Raw genomic sequence first — 21,372 nt, 5'->3', positions numbered from 1 at the left:
ATTTCAACCACTTAAAAATAATAATAAATTATGCATTTTCTTCACAAACCAATGCAAAATATAGCAGCATAGATAAGAATGCTGTAATGCATATAGTTTTATTTGATTCTTTATAAAGCAGGACAAACAAAAAGACTAAGGAGACAAGCTGCAAGAGAGTGACACCTGCATTTTGAGCTTAAGTTAGAGAATGAAGACACCCAATGCAGCAGGGAAATCTCACCATTGGAGTATAAAAGAAATAGGAGGTAGGGGAATTGGCTCCTGTCTAAATTGGCCCTAGCATGTGTGTATATTCATGTACGATAGGGACCTTCGATTGTAAGCTCCTTGAAGGTTGGGACTAAGCTAAATGTACAGTAAAATGCTGCTTACATTTTGGTCCAATAGAAATGCCTGTATTAAATAAATAATAAATATGATCATTCAATAGTAAATTCAGCCAACTGTTGATATAAAAATTAAAATATGAGTTTTGGCTCACATAAGACGGCCTTTATATTAAAGTCATTTTCTTTTGTAATGATGTATATTATTTATACTTACAGTGAATTTCTAATAGCTGCATTGCTATATGTGGTGTAGAGTTTAGAGATTCATGGTCAACTCTACAACGAACAATTGCACCATCATCTTTGCGATCCCCTCGGATATCCAGATAACTAATAACTGTGAATGTCTTTCCATTACTATCTTTTTCTTGTAATTTCTGCATACCTGTAAAAGAGAAAAGTTCAATCAAACAGTTAATATGGTAGCATGAAAATGCTAACAAATGTTATGCTTACAGTATGTTTTATGTGTAAGTGGATAAGCAAAATGAAGAGCCTTATTTACTGAGGAGATCATATTCTAAAGTTCAAATTTTAAGTGGATCTAAACCCATCTTCAGCATGTAGGATAGAGGTGTCCTGTAGTTCCTAACATTGGCTGGTAAGACTCTTTGGAATTTCTGTGTAGCAGATGCACTGTGTTGGTAAATCACTACAGGAAGTTACAAACTCACTGAATTGGCAGGCTCAATAGTTTTTTTTTTTATCAAACATTTGCAATGCTATATTTAAGAGATTTACTGGGAGGATAAGTTAAAGTGACACTCAATAATATCCTTATTTTCCATTCATAATCTATACATATCCACTAATTAATGACCCTGTAATCTATTTTCATGAGCTTGCTTCTTATTGTGTTTTGCTGTCTCCTTATAAGAAGGCCCTCCATGAACTTCCAAAGCTCTCCTTCTCCCTCCCATATCCATTTATTTGGAATGATGCCTGTTAGTTGCAGTCATATACACTGATATCAGAAGTAAGCAAGAGAGGGTTGCTATGTTCCTACATACAGTGGGACCATGGAGAATAAACCTAGGGCACCCTATAACAGTAAGTTACAGCTCAAGAAAATTTAATTTTGGAGGATGCTGAGAGCAATAAAGGTAGTTTTTGACTTAACAATACATACTTGAATATCATTTTTTTTTTTGTTAAGCCAGAGCTAAGTGTAACTTTAATTATTGAAGTTTATACCCACTTTAAGTCCATCAACCCACAGTAACCGGTTAGAAATTGCTATCCTGAAGTCAAGATAGATTGTGATTGCTGCATTTAAGAATTGGTACATGAAAAATAACTCTTTATTGAAAAAGAACACTCACTAGGAAAGCAAATTTGATGGTAAGTCACATTCTTTTTGATAAGGTTTTTTTGTGAGATCGTTGTAACAAGTCATCTTTTGAATCTATCAAGCTTATTTAATAAAATAGTACAAGGGCAAATGTCAAAAGCAAGGTGCCATAACTACTGCAACTAATTGGATTTCAGTATAGGGAGGTCAGATCAGTTAAGAGATGATTTCTGAGATAGGAATTTTCTAATAGTCATTGCTCTACAGTCATATCTGTTTTATTATAAGCATTGCTAATATTGTCCTTAGATGTCCCTAACAGCAAAAATGTATGCTGCACAAACAAAAGATAGGTCAAATAGATATGTCGTGTTTCAACAATTATAGTGATATAAAATTACATATTCTGTGTTGTAAAATGTACACTCTTTGTGTATTTCCAGGAAGTATTTTTAGTCCATTATAAATTACAATGCACCAACCCAGCTGCATCTAAGGCCGCGTACACACGAGCGGACTGTCTGGCCAACTAAGTCCATCAGACAATCCGACGGACAGTCCGTCCTACTTTTGAATGAACAGACTTGACCACACACGATGAACAGACAGTCCGTTGAAAGCTTGCGCGATAAAGTGTACAGCACGTACGACGGGACTAGAAATACGACGTCCAATACACTGCAATGCAACCTTCGGCCGTGTAAATCCTTTCTGAGCATGCGCCATACTTAGTCCGTCCAACTTGCCTACTCACGAGCAGGCTGTCCGCTGAAACCAAAGTTGGACGGCCAATATTACGGAAATTCCGAAAGACTTAGTCCGCCAGACTGTCCGCTGAAAAAGTCCGCTGAAGCCCACACACGAGCGGACTGTCCGCTGAAATGTGTTTCAGCGGACTAAGTTGGACAGACAGTCTGCCCGTGTGTATGCGGCTTTAAGCACACAAATTATTTCTGTTTTCATGGTAGATTCATAGATATTAGATCTTCTTCATGGGTGAAGCATACACATCAGAATGGTCTAACATACGGGCATGTTTGGTGTGTCTGGATGAGGTTTCCTTGGGCTAGGTTGTAAACTGTTCCACTGGGAAGTTTTCTGGGCATTCTTAAATGTATAACCTAAAATCAGTTTCAGCCCAATCAGTGAGATCTTATAATCACTTAAGCCCCATACACACTATCCGATTTTCTGCTAATTTTTGTCTTCAGATTTACCAAAACCAGCCTGACTGACTGCATACAAATTGAAACTCCAAAGGTTTGACTTCATATTATATGGTTTTGGTAAATCTAAAGGAAAAAATCAGCAGAAAATCTGATAGTGTGTATGGGGCTTAAAATGTAAAGTGTAATTTCAAGCGTAATCTTCAATTGTTTTTAATCTGCAGCTTTCATTAATATTACTGGTTATTCTGGGGTAAAGATTCAACTCTCTGTTCGTGTGTCTCAATTTCTATTCTGTGTTATCACCCTGTGAAAATCAGAAAACCCGCACTGAGCACTGACATGAAGCTGCTGCCATGTAGACAGCAAGTGGCTGTAAGAGGACGGAGAAGGTCAGCAGCACTGAGATTAAAAAAAAAACTGGATTTTCTAAATACAAAAGCATGGGTATTGTTAATGGTAGCAGTGCTTTAGCAAACTCAATTTCACTCAAGTCGGGCTTACATTTAATTAATACAGATTTTTATATAGCTCCAACAATATAAGCTGGCCATACAAGGATTGAAATTCAGCCAGATCAGATGAGATTCGATCCATGTCACTCCACCACTTTACCTGAAGGGAGCCATAGTTGTCACCCTAGACTGTTCTCCTGATGTGGACTACAGACACATCTATATCTCTTCTAGACATGTGCACACTGAAATATTTTGTTTCGGAATTTCGTTTTCGTCCGAAAAATGTATTTATTTAGTTACTCCCGAAATTCTTTTCTATTTATTTTGTTTCATTAAAAAATGCATTTGTCCAAAAATCTCAAATAATTAAGGTTGAATCTGTAATTGAAGGCTTAAATGTCGAATGTTCTAAGAAAATTTGACGGAGCAGCTAAACTGTATGATGCCGCAATCGTACATTTCCGGTTGAATGTTCCACCTACAAGCTATAATAGAATTCTAATGTTGTACGAGACTAGTAATAATTATATTTATTCATTATTATTACTAATCAACCAACACTAGAATTCTTCTATAGCCCATGGGCGGAGAATTTGACCATAAATGTCCACTCGCGGCAACTGCTTCGTCTAATCTTCATGTTAAATCTTTTCTATGTCGAATAATCTTGGACTAATAGAGTTAGGTTAGGCACACTTGACATTTTTTGCTATTGTCTCTATAATGTCGTATCTTTTCTCTCTATGTAGAATAATCTTGGACTAATAGAGCTAAGGTTAGGCACAATCGACCACAGGTTGAATGGACACAGATCGCTATTGTCAGCATCATATCGAATCTCCTATCTATGTCGAACTGTTGTCGCAGGAAAATGAAAATAAAGCATTTGTTTATGTCGGATCTTTCGGTTTTCAGATTCTGCATGTTCATTATTGTTTGTTAAAACGAATATACATTTGGACAAAAATGAATGCACATGTCTAATCTCTTCATCTCCATTATATGGATGGCAGGGTAATTGCTATGTATTATTACATAAGATAGCTAGGATGGAAGATATCCTCTGGTACACAGCAGTCCTGCCAAGATCAACAGGTATTTCTTCTATTAGTGAAAACAATTTCTGATATTGAAAAAATGCAGCCACCACATCTTGGACTGTAAGCTGTAATATACTACATTTTTATTTTTGTTACCTTCTAAAGTGATGTTGTCACTAGAGGGTCAAAAGAACAAAAAGGCATAACCTGGGGAAAAGGGTCATTTTACTTACCTTGCTGGTGGCTCATGTCTTGAAATGCCCTATGTTGCTTCTAGCTACAGCAGGTAGTCAACACTTCCAGGTGTGGGAGTACCTTCTCCTCATAGTGGTTCCTCCAAATGAATCATACAACAGTTCAGGATGTACTGTACAAGTCAGGGGAGGGACCACTGTCATAATGGTTCAAAACTAGGGCTTCCAGAAAGGTATGTATAATGCCACTTCTTTATCCAGGCATGCATTTTTGCTGTTTTGACTCTGTAGTGTCAGGGTGACTTTAAATCATATTTCCAATTTGAGAGAACCACACTATATGTATATTTGTTATGCATTCCCATTTACAAAGCTTGCTTACATTTTATTTAAACATTTCTTTCCTTTTAGATGTTTCTCAGTAGGAGGTGTCATGGCTGACTGCAAGGTTTTTTGAACAATGTTAGAGTAATTCTGTCCCAAGTCAGCCCTCATTAACATAAAATGCAATAAACCTTTAACCCTTTGTTAGGACAGACAGTGTTCAAACCTCATTACAATTGACAATGAACATCTGCCTGTACAGTACAGACAGAGTTAGTCAGAGCAAACACAACTGCCCAGCCCCTCCATAAACAAAGAGAAATACTTTGGATTATTCTTTGCTGGGTAGTCCAGCAATAATATCTGTCTAATAAAGGGTAAGCTGCAGTTTTTATTTAACGGCTTCCGGACCAGCCGCTGCAGTTTACTGTGGCAGGTTGGCTCCCCTGCGTGAATCCACGAAACTGTACGTGGGCTTGCGGGGTCCGGATAGCAACGCATGCGCCTGCTGCACAGCAGGGGTCCGAATGCTCATGGCGGATGGTCACAATGACCGCCGGCCACGAACGACTGTGAGCTGGAGACACAGAACACACACTTCCCTGTTCTGTTCTGACAGGAGTGACAGAGCGTGTGTTACTATTAGCTAGGGATGATCTGCCCCTTCCTGTAGTTAGTCCCTCCCCCTTCAGTTAGAATCACCTCTCAGGGAACACTTTTAACCCCTTCACCGCCCCCTAGTTTTAACCCCTTCACTGCCAGTGACATTTTTACAGTAATCAATGCATTTTTAATCATACTGATCGCTGTGTTAATGCCAATGGTTCCAAAAATGTGTCAAAATTGTCCGATGTGTCCGTCATAATGTCGCAGTCATGATAAAAATCACAGATCGCTGCCATTACTAGTGAAAAAAATAATAATAATAAAAATGCTATAAATCTATCCCCTATTTTATAGATGCTATAATTTTTGCACAAACCAATCAATATACGCTTATTTTTTTACCAAAAATATGTAGAAGAATACATATTGGGCTAAACTGAGGAAAACATTTTTTTTTTATATATTTTTGGGGGATATTTATTATAGCAAAAGGTAAAAAAGAATGCGTTTTTTCAAAATTGTCGCTCTTTTTTTGTTTATATCGCAAAAAATAAAAACCGCAGGGGTGATCAAATACCACCAAAAGAAAGCTCTATTTGTGGGAAAAAAAGAACATCAATTTTGTTTGGGTACCCGACCGAGCAATTGTCAGTTAAAGCAACACAGTGCCGAATCGCAAAAAGTGCTCTAGTCAGGAAGGGGGTAAATTCTTCCAGGGCTGAAGTGGTTAAAGTATGTTATGTGAATGGGGACATGCAACACATTTAAGTTAGATGTTATCCCAATTTGGCTGCACAACTGGAAATAAACTTTAAGACTGCTCCAAGAATCCTAGAAATTTATTAGAGGCAGTCCTTGGTTAGTAACAAGGAGACTCTATTAACTGCTCCGGGTCTGTGGCACACACGCGCGGCGCCAGCGACCAGCTGTGATTATACACAGTGAGAGCCCAGCAGGGGATACTGTGGACTCAGGGTCAGTTCACATCAGATGCAGTTCCAATCAGTTCTGTGGGCTTTTCTTCTGCACTAAAAATGCATGCATGTGTTTTCCATGTATTCCAATGGCTCTAGTTCACACCATGCAGTCAGTTTCCGATCAGTTTCTGGTGCAGAAACTGACCAAAAACTGACCAGAACTGACTGTATTGGTACAGAAAAAGCATAACTGCATGGAACTGCATCTGGTGTGAACTGGCCCTGAATGTCTATTGGTACCCACTGAGTAAACAAGAAAGTTCGCCGTTCTGTCAGAAGGGAAGGTATTGATCCTGTGTTTCTGCAAAGCAGGAACACAGATCTTTGCCTTCCCCTTGTCAAAGCACCTACCTCACATTGAGTAAGCACAACCTAGGCACACATTGAACCCTTTTATCGCTCTTGATGTTAACCCCTTCCCAGCCAGTGTCATTAGTCCAGTGACCGTGCATATTTTTAGCACTGAGCACTGTATTAGTGTCACTGGTCCCCAAAAAAGTGTCAAAAGTGTAAGTTAGGACTCCAATTTGTCTGCCACAATATTATAGTGCTGCTATAATTTGCTGATCATCGCCATTACTAAGAAAAAAAAACCTTGCCACCATTACTAGTAAAAATAAATAAATAAAAATATCCCATAGTTTGTAAAAGCTATAACGTTTGCGCAAACCAAATCAATATACACTTTTTGGGATTTTTATTACCAAAAATATGTAGCAGAATACATATTGGTCCAAATTGATAAAGGAATTAGAGTTTTTAAATTTTTATTGGGTACCTGTATGTTTTATAGCAAAAAGTAAAAAAATATATATTTTTTTGCAAAATTGCCAGTCTTTTTTTATTTATAGCGCAAAAAAAAAGAGGTGATCAAATACTACCAAAACAATGTGCTTTTGGAGAAAAGAAAAGGGACAAAAATTGTATTTGGATACAGTATCGCATGAAGGCACAATTGTCAGTTAAAGTAGCGTAGTGACGTATAGCAAAAAATGGCATGGTCAGGAAGGGGAGTAAACATACCAGAGCTGAAAGGGTTAAAACCTAAAAATAAACCACGAATACAGTAGAAATATAAAAAGTCAATATTTTGCGGAAATAATTACACTAATGCAAAATATGTGGTGTATATGAAATGCGTTTTATTAGATGGGATGAGTAGATAAATTGACAGAAGCAATATTAATAAAGGTTAAACTTTTACTAAACTTTACAAAGAGTATATAAATGCCGATTGGAAGCATCAGTGCAGTCACACTCTGCATCTTATCTGCATGCCAGATGGTATGACAGGTTGAAGTGGGCAGGCAAATTTGACACAGTTCACATACATTTTTCGTTGCACATTTTCAAATTATCTTCATCCTTACCCAAATGCAATCATGTAAAAAAAACAGGACACATCAAAAAAAGCTTTGGGAAAAAATAAGTTTCAAACTAAGACTATTCATATCTAAAGTTTTTTTTCCAGTTAGCACAGCTCATGTTCTACGGGGAGCAGTTAATAACACATATACAGAAGAACTCTATAATGCAGTTTTTATGACTGATTTATACAAGAAGCACTTTTCCCCTGGGTTGTGTTCAGTTCAATCAGGTTTTTTGATTCTCTAGTGCTGATGATCTCCTCCAGCCTCTTTGCAGCCACTTCCTGTCTACATGCATGTGATCAGACAGTAGCTATATGCCATTACTCAGGGTTGGCTTCCTGATGGTGATAATGGCACAACAGACCTGGACAATGAGTGCAAGCATTTCCTTTTATGCATGTGTAAAAACTGACTGCTTGCCGACCCCCGCCATTGATTGACATCAGCACAATGGCACTCCTGCACAAATTGCCATAGCTGTACAGCAGGCGCTTTAAGGAGTATGGGGCGCCCACCGCGTGACGTAGGAGCCAATGTGTGTGGCTACTCGTGATTGCTTCTGAGAAGGACAGAACGGTGTAAACAGACAGATCTCCATTCTGTCAGGGGTGAGGAGACTGATCTGTTGTTCCTACTGCTTAGGTACAATGATCGGTCTCCTCCCCCAGGCAGTCCCATCCCCACAGTTAGAAACACTCCCTAGGACACACATTTAACCCCTTGATTGCCCCTAGTGTTAACTCCTTTACTACCAGTGACATTTATACAGTAATCAGTGGCTATTTTTGGCTCTGATCGCTGTATAAATGTCAGTGGTCCCAAAATAGTCGCAGTCCAGATAAAAACCGCAGATCGCCGCCATTACTAGTAAAACATGTTTTTTTAAATTAAAATGTCATAAATATATGGCCTATTTTGTAGACGCTATAATTTTTGTGCAAATCAATCAATATACACATATTGTGATTTTTTTTAACCAAAAATATGTAGTAGAATACATATCGGCCTAAACTGAGAAATTTTTTATTATAGCAAAAAGTAAAAAATATTGCTTTTTATTTCAAAATTGTGTCTCTTTGTTCATAGCGCAACAAATAAAAGGTGATTAAATACTATCAAAAGAAAACTATTTGTGGGAAAAAAAAGGACAATTTTGTTTGGGTGCAGTGTCACATGACTGCACAATTGTCAGTTAAGGCGAAGCAGCGCTGTATTGCAAAAAAATGCCTTGTCATTAAGAGGGTAAATCCTTCCGGGGTTGAAGTGGTTAAAGCTGAATTTTAATCTGCTTATATTTTGCCTTGCCTGGTTCTCCTCTACACCCTTTATCAACATGCTAATCAAAGTTTTAAATGTAAAAAAAAAAAAAGATTTTGATTGTCTAGCCTATTTAAAAACGAGTGATGTCATCTTTCTGTCCCCGTTCTTCTCTGTGCAATGCAGGCAGATCGTGGCTGGTGGGAGGTGCCAGAATGTTGTTGTTCAAAAATGCCTGAAAACACTGGCTTCAGTACTCCTCTCAAGAGTCCTTACCTCATTCTTAATTCAAATAATAGACTTGCTTGGGAGGAATACTGCAAATACCAAAATGGCATTTTGATGGGTGGATGTCAGTCTGGAAGAGTGGGAGTTCCAAGCCAGACTGCATTTCCATGCAGGATGCCCAAAGTAATGCCCACATGAGATACTAAGCCCCATGAATGAAAGAACTGAATGTAATGAGTAATAAGGGCAAAAAGGGCACAGCTGGGAGGAAAGGGCTAGATGATGCTGGATATCTCCAGCCAGGAAATGAGGTGTAGGGAAATAACCTATATAACTGTGCAAGACTGAAGGTGAGGCTGGAGTTCAGCTTTAAACTTGGTAAAAATCCAACAATCTCTGGGTGTTCAACCACCCACTATTGGACCATTTTTGTTCTATGGTCAGGCAAGATAGGGTCCTTGAATTGGTGCCAGAGAGCAGACACGTTGGGTCCCTTATGCAGCATCAGATCAAGTTTTTTGTATATAGAGCAGTAGCAAAGTACAGTTGTTCCTCATCTATATGGTATTGCAGCCACTGAACATTAAGAATACACCATCATAGAATTCTCTGTACCCATTGGCTAAAACCAATGCTGACCAATTCATTTCCCATCCAATGAGCAAAAAATAGCTCCATATTCTGTATTCCCTGGTGGAGTTTAACCACTTCAGCTCCGGAACGTTTTACTCCCTTCATGACCAGGCTGTTGCTTTTACTGACAATTGCGCGGTCATACGATGCTGTGCCTGAATAAAATGTATGTCAATTTTTTTTCCACAAATAGAGCTTTCTTTTGGTGGTATTTGTTCACCTCTGCAGTATTTATTTTTTGCACTATAAACAACAAAATACTGACATTTTTAAAAAAAAAATGTATTTTTTACTTTCTGCTATAAAACATTCCCAATATTAAAAGAATAAATAAAAGAATGTAAAAAAAATCAAATTTCTTTATAAATTTAGTCCAATTGGTATTCTGCTACATATTTTTGGTAACAAAATCCCAATAAGAGTATATTGATTGCTTTGTGCAAAAGTTATAGCATCTGCAAACTATGACATACAGTAGGTGCCCGTGACATTGTGTCAATCTCGCCGCTTTTATCAACGAGATTGACACCCTGTGAGCCCCGTTGTGGGAGCTAGTGCCGAGCGGGCCCCCATCGGGAAATGAAAAATGTTAAATGATAAACGACAAGCATCGCTGACATTGAGGCCGGGTTCACACTGGTGCAGGGATCCGAATTGGATTCCCGCCAATACCAGGCACTGTATTTGGTATGAATCTTAAGGGAGAACTCCATGCCAAATTTTAAATAAAAAACGGCATGGGTTTCCCCTCCAGAAGCATACCAGGCCCTTAGGTCTGGTAGGGATTTTAAGGGGAACCCCTAAGCCAAAAAAACGGTGTGGGGGTCCCCCAAAATCCATACCAGACCCCTATCCAAGCACGCAGCCCGGCCGGTCAGAAAAGGGAGTGGGCCCCCCTCCAGAGCCGTACCAGGCCGTGTGCCCTCAACATGTGGGGGTGGGTGCTTTTGGGGAAGGGTGGCGCCCTGTGGATACCCCACCCCAAAGCACCTTGTCCCCATGTTGATGAGGAGAAGGACCGCTTCCCAACAACCTTGACCGTTAGTTGTCGGGGTCTGCAGGCGAGGGGCTTATCAGAAACCGTAAACAGCTATGTGACATTTTCCTATTCAGCCAGCGCGACAACCAGCACAACTGGATCGCGATGGTTAGAGAAGCCTGCTGCCGAGAATAGGACGGGATTGCGCTGGAAACACAATTTCAGCTGTACCTACTGTAGATTTATGGACTTTTAAAAAAATTGTTTTTACTAGTAATGGAGGCGATCAGCAATTATTAGTGGGACTGCGATATTGTGGCAGACAAAGCTGACACCAAGTGACACATTTTGGGGACAGTGACACTATTACAGTGATCAGTGCTAAAAAAATGCACTGACACTGTATAAATGACACTGACAGGGAAGGAGTTAACACCAGGGGAGATCAAGGGGTTAAGTGTGTTATGGGTGGTTTCTAACTGTGTGGGGGACAGATACACTTGAGGAAAAGAGAGATCTATTGTAAAAAAAACTCTCTTTTACACTCCGACAGAACAACGGTCTGCCTTGTTTACATAGGCAGATCGCTGTTCTTTCTTTCTTCCAAACGATCACTGCGGTCGGACCCACCGATTGTCTCCCACTGTGTCCAATCACAGTGGGAGTGGCGCTCTGGATCTCGAGCACAAAAAAATATACCTGTACGTGGTTTTGTGCAGCCAGGCTGCCCTGCCGCAGTATGTATGTGGTGGGAGATACTAAGCTCCAGTTTAAAAAAAAAACATTTTATTTGAGTACGTATTCTTAAGTCAAAAGTACCTTGTATTGCTCTCAGCCTCCTTTGAATCTCCAAATTCCTTTTTTTTTCGCTGTAATCTGACTTCATGTTAGAGGATGGCTACGTTCATTCTCCATGGTCCCACCGTATGCTGTATGTAGGACTGTAGCCACCCTTTTATTGCTCACTCCTTAGATGGACTAGGGCAGTGATGGTGAACCTTGGCACCCCAGATGTTTTGGAACTACATTTCCCATGATGCTCAACTCCATTGCAGAGCACATGAGCATCATGGGAAATGTTGTTCCAAAACATCGGGGGTGCCAAGGTTCACCCACACTGGACTACGGAGTCTGGGATTTGTAGAATACATAGAGCAGTGCATATTACTGCAACTAACCTGTACTGTTTACTCTGAACAAAAGGAAGTCGGGGGGGGGGGGGGTTGAAGTCTTCAATCACAGAGGACTTTACGTGGATGCATAAAAACACAGTAAGAAATTATATGAAAAACTGATTACAGGACCATTAAACTAGAACTAAAGTCAAAATGCTTCATATTTTAGGGTAAGGGAGTGTTATAACCTTTATCAGTTTTTTTGCCATTTTTGTCCCATTGGGGAGATTTCCCTTCACTTCCTATTCCATAGCCAGAATAGGAAGTGATAGGAAATACCTCCATGATGGGGAATCCCAGGTTATCCCCAAGTTCACCATTCCGCAATGGAAGATTCCCCCTCTATTCTTGTTCTGGTGACAACCCAAAATGTGTGTTTTTCTTTCACTTTTGATGATAACTGTAAACACTACAAATGGAGAGGGTTCGTCTCCCTTAACAGGGGCACAGACATCAGTAAAAGAGTAAAGCAGTAAAAATACATGTATGTCAATTAGACATGTGCAATTTGTTTTGTTCTGAAATAATTTTTCGACAAAATTTGGCATATTATTCATTCAGAAAAATCTAAAATGAACAAAAGACAGTTTAACAATTTTTTTCAATTTTATTTTAAAAGAACGAAAATGCAAAATTCGAAAATTCAAAAATCTGAAAGTTTGAAAATCAGAAAAAATGAAAATCAGAAAGAACGAAAATCTGAAAATAAGAGCGAACATTCAAAAGAACGAACATTCAAAAGAACGAAAATCCAAAATTAGAAAATTTGAAAATCTGAAATTCTAAAATTTTTAAATCGGAAAATTTGAAAAGTCAAAAAGAACTAAAATCGGAAAATAAGAATGAAAATCCAAAAATTAGAAAAGAAGAATCTCCTCTTAAATTTGGCTGTTAGTGACCGCAACGAATACAAATTTATCTGAAGTTACTAATTCGTTATTTTGGATCATTCGTAACTTCAGATAAATTTATATTTGTCATGTTCACTGACAGCCAAATTTGAAAGGAAATTCCAATACCTATAATTTAATAGTTTATAACTAGTATTATAGTTGTTATTAGTATTTATTATTAATAAATATTAATAATAAAAAAACTATAATAATGGTTAATAAACGTAATATTTTAATTATAATAGAAATTATTTGAATATTTTTTTGTTCTTTCGGATTTTAAAATGTTTGTTCTTTATGTTTTTCGAATTTTCAGATTTTCAAATTTCGGATTTTTTAATTTTTAATTTTCGTTCTTTTGAATAACTACGAATTATCGAAGTAACGAATACCACATCTAAACAAATGAACCGTAAATAATTCTAATTCATCCAAAGTTATGAATTTATTCACAATAATGAATACTGATCATAATGAATGAGCCAAAAAACTAAATAAAAACAAATTATATGAAAGCGAAAAAAAAAAAAAAATTCGGCAGTGCACATGTCTAATGTCAATACATAAAATATGTATTATATGCCAATTTAATTTAATAAATATATTGATGCATTTTGTTAAAGCTTACCTGCACCTTCATAATGTAACTGTATAGCTAAAGCCAAAACTTTTTTTTATAATCTTGGACAGAGTAATGGGAGATTAGAACCAATGTCAAGATTATATTGCTGTCTGTAAATTTTTCAGATTCAGATTTTCTCTATCCTTATCACCAATGTCACTGGGAATGAAGGCGAGAAAGAGGCAACATTCTAAATGTGTTGTAGTTGCCACCAGAACAAGAGAAAATCTTCCACTTGTTCCTGTGACAACTTTTTAAGAGGGGGTTTTTCTCACATTGGAAAGATGTCTTTCCCCTTCCTGTTGAATATACTGGACAGGAAGTGAAGGGAAATCCCCCTAATGAAACACAGAAAAAAATGACACCCTCTCCTATTCTATCCAAAATGGTAAGTAAAAGTGTTGCCTTTAGATATACTTTAACTAGATGTTTGAATGTGGTGCTAAAAAAGGCCACAAGGTACAGTAAGCTTCTGAAATCAGAACTGCCAATAACAAATCTGTTTTTAGTTTTCCTTTTTACCTGTGATTTCTTGGTCTCCTTTAAACCATCGTATATCAGCAGCTGGTTTACTACCAGATGTTTTACAAGTCAACTGAATTATTTCCCCTTCCATAACTGGTGATGTAAATCCACTGATGTGTGGCTTTTCAGGGACACCTAAGGACATGAATAGGAAAACACATATTAAATACATATCTATGCATATAATACTCATTTAAGCTAAATAGATAGGTAGCCATAAAGAATGAATAAAGGCTACAATATGACAAACAAGTACCATATCTTGTTACTATCTGAAGTACAAACCTCAAAAAAAAGGAAAAAAAAAACTTCCTTTACTTTTTTTGATTGAGCCAAATTCTCCTTCATTAATGTCTCAAACTCCCCCCTCCCAGGCACTGCAGCTCACAATGGGAGGGTGTCAGTAACAGAGGCAGTGTTGTCAATCCAGAAGCAGTGGGTTGAACTAGATGTGGTCGGGTGCTGAGTGATAAGCTACAGGCTTGCGAATCAGCAGTGGCAACACTAACAGCAATGCCTCCTTGCACACATTTTTTCTTCACACTTGTAATGCAGGAAGGCACAGCCCATATGAGAGTGGCAACTCTGCTCTGGATTCAGAAGTTGCATTGTTGCCCCACCATCACAGGAAGCTGAATTAGGTGGACTTCACTGGCAGGATCAATAGGTATTTGTGCAAGGGGACTAAGAGAAAACATAAGTGCAGATGAGTTTATAATGAATTGCTGCAGCATATTTTTTTCTTTAATATGAGGCTATAGTTCTACTTTAAAGTGGTTGTAAATATCAGACATAGAATATGAACAAAGCCTATCCCTCTATAGTGTATACTTGTCTCAATTCAAAACACTAATTGTCATTTCTGTCTGATGCTTGTTCCTCTGCTATCAGCATGGGTCAATTCTGACTATGTTTTCCTGATGCTAAGAGAAAAAATTTGATGGGGGGGGGCAGCACACAACCTGTGATTGACAGCCTCAGCTCTGCTCCTGTGTGCTGTGTGAAGGGGGATGTGTCCCTCCCCTCCAAGCTCAGAGCTCTCCTCACTGAGCATTGCAGAGTGTAACTTCAGTTCTCCACCCCCTTTTGTCTTACAGCTAAAACAAACTTTATCAATTCTTGACTTTTAACAGCTGTAGAGAAGAGAAGACTGAAGATAAACAAGTACAACTTATGTGGGAGGATTTGTTTCATGTCTGTGTGTTACCCGAGGCCAGTCACTTCACTGCGTTTATGTATGGTTTACTACCCCTTTATAAACAGGAACATGGCAGTATTGCCTGAGTAGGTGGCAGTCTTGCTTTTCCATTCTAGGGTCTTTGGTTTGATGCTTTTTAAGGGCTGCATCTCCATGGAGTTTGTTTATTATCCATTTCACTGCATCCATTTCCTCTCAAAATGTAAAAAAAAAAAGATTATTTTACATCCACCCAAAATGAGCCTTGCCGTGTGTGTTTGTGAGTGTTATGCCCCATACACACAATCAGATTTTCCAACAACAAATGTTGGATGTGAGCTTGTTGGCTGAAAGTCTGACCGTGTGTATGCTCCATCGGACATTTGTTGTCGGACTTGCTGCCAACAAATGTTGGCTAGCAGGTTCTCCAATTTTTTGTTGTCAGAATTTCCGATCGTGTGTACACAAGTCACACAAAAGTTCACGCATGCTTGGAATCAAGCAGAAGGAGCCGCACTGGCAATTGAACTTCCTTTTCCTCGGCTCGTCGTACATCTTGTACGCCACCACGTTCCCACATTCGTAATTGTTGGCCAACATTTGTGTGACGGTGTGTATACAAGACAAGTTGGAGCCAACAACCTTCAACCAAAATCCCGCGGTTTTGTTGTCGGAAAGTCCGATCGTGTGTATGGGGCATAAGACACAGAAAAGAAGACTAAATTAAGAAAAAGCCACATGAATAAGTACGACTATTTTTACACCAACAAAATAAAATAAAATATATACACATTATTGCTTCAATAGTTTTATTCATATAACCTTAACAATTATAATACCAATCAGTCTAAACAATGGTTATTTATATTATGAGCAAAAATGTATTGTGAATTCTATTGTATATGATTGTAATATAATTATGTTATTCTTATGAAAATATTTGTGCAATCTTAAACATATTTCATGTTTTGTTGTTCTTCTCAGTGGTCTTTTGATCCTTTTATTGAAAAGCAGTGAATATACGTCAACATAGCATATTTTTGTAATTCTTAATGAACACTTTATTTATTTGCCGAATTTACTAGAAGGAACAAAAAAAAACACATGAAATAAACATCAAAATTGTTAAGCATTGAAGTGGATTTGTTATGCTTGGAGGTACAAAAATGGCTGGGTATTTTACAATCATGAACTAGGGAAAAGTTAATGTTTTAAAAGAACTTTAAGGGCCTATTTACCATTTTGCATTTCTGAAATGCAGTGCTAATCATTCTTACTGGGCACCTCAAAAAACACCTCCCATGATGTGCTTTGTAATGTGCTGCAATGAATGTGAATGGGCCCTTAAGGCCTGTGTCAACAGGCTATAATGGCCAAATGCAGTGTCATTTTGATATCAAAATACATTTGAGATCATTCAGAATTCAATAATGGTGTACTTGACCTAGATTTGACCAGTTTCAGGCTTGTAGGGGGAGAAAGCAGTCTTGAAGTTGAAACTGGCTCTATAAGTGTACCTCTGGCAAAGCTCTGAAAAAATTATGTCTTAACTATCAAAACAGAGACTCTGCAGTTGGATTTCAGGTGGTTTCCACCAGCTCACAGGTAGCTGCTGTTTGCTTCCATTGGAAGTACAGCATGCTGCAAAGTTTCTGCTTTAATAGCAAACGAGATGTGCTTGAATTTTAATGCCTCTATTTTGAAGTTTGATAATGGATTTCTCCACAGTGCCTGCAATTACAGAGGTCAGTGAGAACTTGTTATGCTTTAAAGAGACACTATCAACTTTCCTATGTAGGGCAAAGTGACAGTGTCTCTGGAAAGGGCATTTTCTGCCAACCATATATCCATTTTTCCTCTGCTTCCTCGCAACTACTTGCTCCTCTGTAGCCGGGCACTGAAATCAATTGTGCTAGCAACCTGTGGGAGAGGCGATATCACGCCTCCAGGCTTGTTACAGTAACCAGGCTCACAGAATAGTTGCTGAGCCTGTGCACAAGTATGAAGGTCACATGTTTCTGAATACCCAGAAATGTTGGATATTCTATTTGTTTGCAGAGGAACAAGGAGCTGTAAGGGAGCACAGGTAAAGGAGGATTTTGAGATGGGGGGATGTCTTCAAAGATTTTGCCCTGCATGGGCAAGGTAACAGTGTCTCTTCAAAGTCACCAGACTTGCATATTATTCAAATAGAAACTATAATGGCTTTAGGGAAATATTATATATATATATATATATATATATATATATATGTATATATATATATATATATATATATATATGTATATATATATATGTATATATATATGTGTATATATATATACGGTATCTCACAAAAGTGGGGAGTATACCCCTCACATTTTTGTAAATATTTTATTATATATTTTCATGTGACAACACTGAAGAAATGACACTTTGCTACAATGTAAAGTAGTGAGTGTACAGCTTGTATAACAGTGTAAATTTGCTCAAAATAACTCAACACACAGACAATAATGTCTAAACCACTGGCAACAAAAGTGAGTACACCCATAAGTAAAAATCTTCAAATTGGGCCCAATTAGCCATTTTTCCTTCCCGGTGTCATGTGACTTGTTAGTGTTACAAGGTCTGAGGGAACAGGTTTGTTAAATTTGGTGTTATCGCTCTCACTCTCTCATACTGGACACTGGAAGTTCAACATGGCACCTCATGGCAAAGAACTCTCTGAGGATCTGAAAAAAATAATTGTTGCTCTACATAAAGATGGCCTAGGCTATAAGAAGAGTGCCAAGACCATGAAACTGAGCTGCAGCATGGTGGCCAAGACCATACAGCAGTTTAACAGGACAGGTTCCACTGAGAACAGGCCTCGCCATGGTCAACCAAAGAACACATGCTCAGCATCACCATAGGTTGTTTTTGGGAAATAGACATGGGGTGCTGCCAGAATTGCTGCAGAGGTTGAAGGGCTGGAGCGGTCAGCCTGTCAGTGCTCAGACCATACGCCGCACACTGTATCAAATTGGTCTGCATGGCTGATGTCCCATAAGGAAGCCTCTTCCAAAGATGATGCCCAAGAAAACCCGAAAACAGTGTCCTGAAGACAAGCAGACAAAGGGCAAAGATTACCGGAACCATGTCCTGTGGTCTGATGAGACAAAGATAAGCTTATTTGGTTCAGATGGTGTCAAGCGTGTGTGTTGGCAACCTGGTGAGGAGTTCAAAAACAAGTGTGTGCCTACAGTCAAGCATGGTGGTGGGTGTGTCATGGTCTGGAGCTGCATGAGTGCTGTCGGCACTAGCGAGCTACAGTTCATTGAGGGAACCATGGATGCCAATATGTACTGTGACATACTAAAGCCGAGCACAATCCCTTCCCTCCAGAGACTGGACTGCAGGCAGTATTCCATCATGATAACAACCTCAAACATACCTCCAAGACAACCACTGCCTTGCTACAGAAGCTGAGGGTAAAAGGTGATGGACTGGCCAGGCATGTCTCCAGACCTAAACAATATTGAGCATCTGTGGGGCATCCCACAGATGGAGGTGGAGGAACAGAAAGTCTCTAACATCCACCAGCTCTGTGATGTCCTCATGGAGGAGTGGAAGAGGACACCAGTGGCAACCTGTGAAGCTTTGGTGAACTCCATGCCCAAGAGGGTTATGGCATTTCTGGAAAATAATGGTGGCCACACAAAATATTGACACTTTGGGCCCAATTTGTACATTTTTATTTAGTGGTGTACTCCCTTTTGTTGCCAGCGGTTTTAGACATTAATGGCTGTGTGTTGAGTTATTTTGAGGGGAAAATTAAATCACACTGTTATACAAGCTGTACACTTACTACTTCACAATGTAGCAAAGTGTTATTTCTTCAGTGTTGTCACATAGAGATGAAATATAATAAAATATTATAAAGATCATAAAGATAGAATAAAATATTTTCAAAAATGTGAGGGGTGTACTCACTTTATTGAGATACTGTGTATATTTATATATATATATATATATATATATATATATATATATATATATATATACATACACACGCTGTATATATGTTGTTTTACAGATTAAAATGTTACAAAAACAATATGTCATGCATAACAAAGTATACTAAAAACCGAGCAGAATGTGTTTCCTTTGTTTCTTTAACCATTTGACCCCTAAATGACCAGGCCATTTTTTGCAATACGGCACTGTGTCGCTTTAACTGACAATTGCATGGTCATGTAACATTTTACAAAACAAAATTGACGTAATTTTTTTTTATACAAATAGAGCTTTCTTTTGGTGGTATTTGATCACCTCTGCTATAAACAAAGAAAGCGCAACAATTTTGAAAAAAAAAAATTCTATAATAATATATCCCCCAAAAAAAGTCTTCCTCAGTTTAGGCCGATATGTATTCTTCTACATAATTTTGGTAAGCATATATTGATTGGCTTGCGCAAAAGTTATAGCGTCTATAAGATAGATTTATGGCATTTTTGTTATTCATTTTTTTTACTAGTAATGGCATTCATCTAAGTTTTTTATCAGGACATTGCAGCAGACAGATTGAGCACTTTTGACACTTTTTTGGGACCACTGACATTTATACAGCAATCAGAGCTAAAAATAGCCACTGATTACTGGATAAATGTCATTGGCAGAGAAGGGGTTAGCACTAGGGGGCAATAAAAGGTTTAAATGTGTGTCCTAGGGATTGTTTCTAACTGTGGGGGGATGGGACTTCCTGGAGAAGGAGACCGTTGGTTGTTCCTAAGCATTAGGAACAACTGATCAGTCTCCTCAGCCCTGCCATAACAGTGATCTTTCCATTTACATTGACAGACCTCCATTCTTTCTTTTTTGTGGAGCGACCGCAGGTGCCCGGCAGACATCGCGACCACTGTGCGAATGCATCGGCTCAGTCTTCTTGCCCCCTAGTGGTCTTAAAGCGGCCGACTCGCCCAGTATAACTGTGGTAGCTGGTCAGGAAGCAGTTAAAGTGTATGTATAGCCAAATCTCTTGTAGTCTTTTTAATTTTGTATAGTAGGGAGGGGTTAGAACCTCTGCCAAGGTTTATTGTTTTTGTGTTCCTCATGATTAGATTTAACAGTGAACTCCTGTCTCTTTATAGAGATTTTCTGCAACTTCTGCTTCTTCACTTTTTGCAAATTCAAGCCAAGGGAGGGGTACAAGTAACTTTATTGATTCAATCAGTTTCATTTGTAAATTTCAGATTAAATTATCCTGCTCTCTTTTTAAAACAAGAGGTTACGAAAAATAGCAAACATGTGAGAAAGGTCCCACAGTGACCCCTTCTGGCCTATCATAATAAAGCAAATTGTTTAGAAATCATAATTTTTATCTACAGTATCCAACTTAGGGAAAGAGAAAAGGGCAAATTCTATATTTAGTCTTAACCATATTATGTAAAGAAAATATGTGCTAAATGACTACACAATTTAAGATCTATTGGTAGACATCAAATATGATGTGTATGCAGGACAACCTAAGAATATTTCTAAACTAAAATAGTTTAGAAAGACTGTTAGCTGGCTATAAGAAGGGTTCTGCCAAAGTGAATGTTACATCCTTTTTCATGTTTTGTTGTTTACAGTCTGTTAAATTAATCAAAAAATAGCAGACATGCATTACAATTTGCAGATGTCAGGTTGAATACTGTCCCCTACAGAAGTTGACATTTCATTGAGACAATGACAAGTGGATGCCAACATTCCATAACACGCCATATGCCATCATCATCATTTATCACTGTCTTGATTCTGAAGTGGGATTCAAAGTAAACAGTTAAAGTAATACTAAAGTCTTGTTTTTTTTTGTTAAAAATTTCAAACGTGTTATACCTACTCTGTGCCGTTGGTCTTGAACAGAGCAGCCCGGATCCTCCTCTTCTCCAGTCCCTCTTTGGCACTCCTGGCCACTCCCTTTTGTTGAGTTACTCTGCATCAAGCAGCTTACTATGGGGGTACCTGAGCCGAGCCACAGCTCCGTGTGTCCATATAGACAGAGAGTCACAGCCTGGCCCCACCTCCTCTCTCTCCTCATTGGCTTATGGCTTTGATTAATAGCAGCAGGAGCCAATGTTGCTTTGCTGCTGTCTCAGCCAATGAGGAAGGGAGTCCCGGAC

The 21,372-nt window shown here is 38.4% G+C and overlaps 1 protein-coding gene across 2 annotated transcripts in view; it reads right to left on the bottom strand.

The window, feature by feature from the left end:
• CADM2 (cell adhesion molecule 2) overlaps positions 1–21,372 on the bottom strand; it is a 381,397-nt gene that overhangs the window by 267,556 nt on the left and 92,469 nt on the right. For both annotated transcript variants that reach the window (XM_077480109.1, XM_077480110.1), the window contains exons 3-4: positions 14,068–14,205; positions 547–717 (exon numbers count right to left, since the gene is read on the bottom strand). In XM_077480109.1, coding sequence (XP_077336235.1) covers positions 547–717; positions 14,068–14,205 — 309 coding nt within the window. The remainder of the gene's footprint in view (positions 1–546; positions 718–14,067; positions 14,206–21,372) is intronic.

Source organism: Lithobates pipiens, unplaced genomic scaffold (genome assembly GCF_037356315.1).
Source record: "Lithobates pipiens isolate NorthernLeopardFrog02 unplaced genomic scaffold, aLitPip1_a1.2 Scaffold_16, whole genome shotgun sequence".
NCBI lineage: Eukaryota > Metazoa > Chordata > Amphibia > Anura > Ranidae > Lithobates > Lithobates pipiens.
Note: the sequence above shows the minus strand (reverse complement) of the source record. Positions and strands in the feature narration are given on the sequence as shown.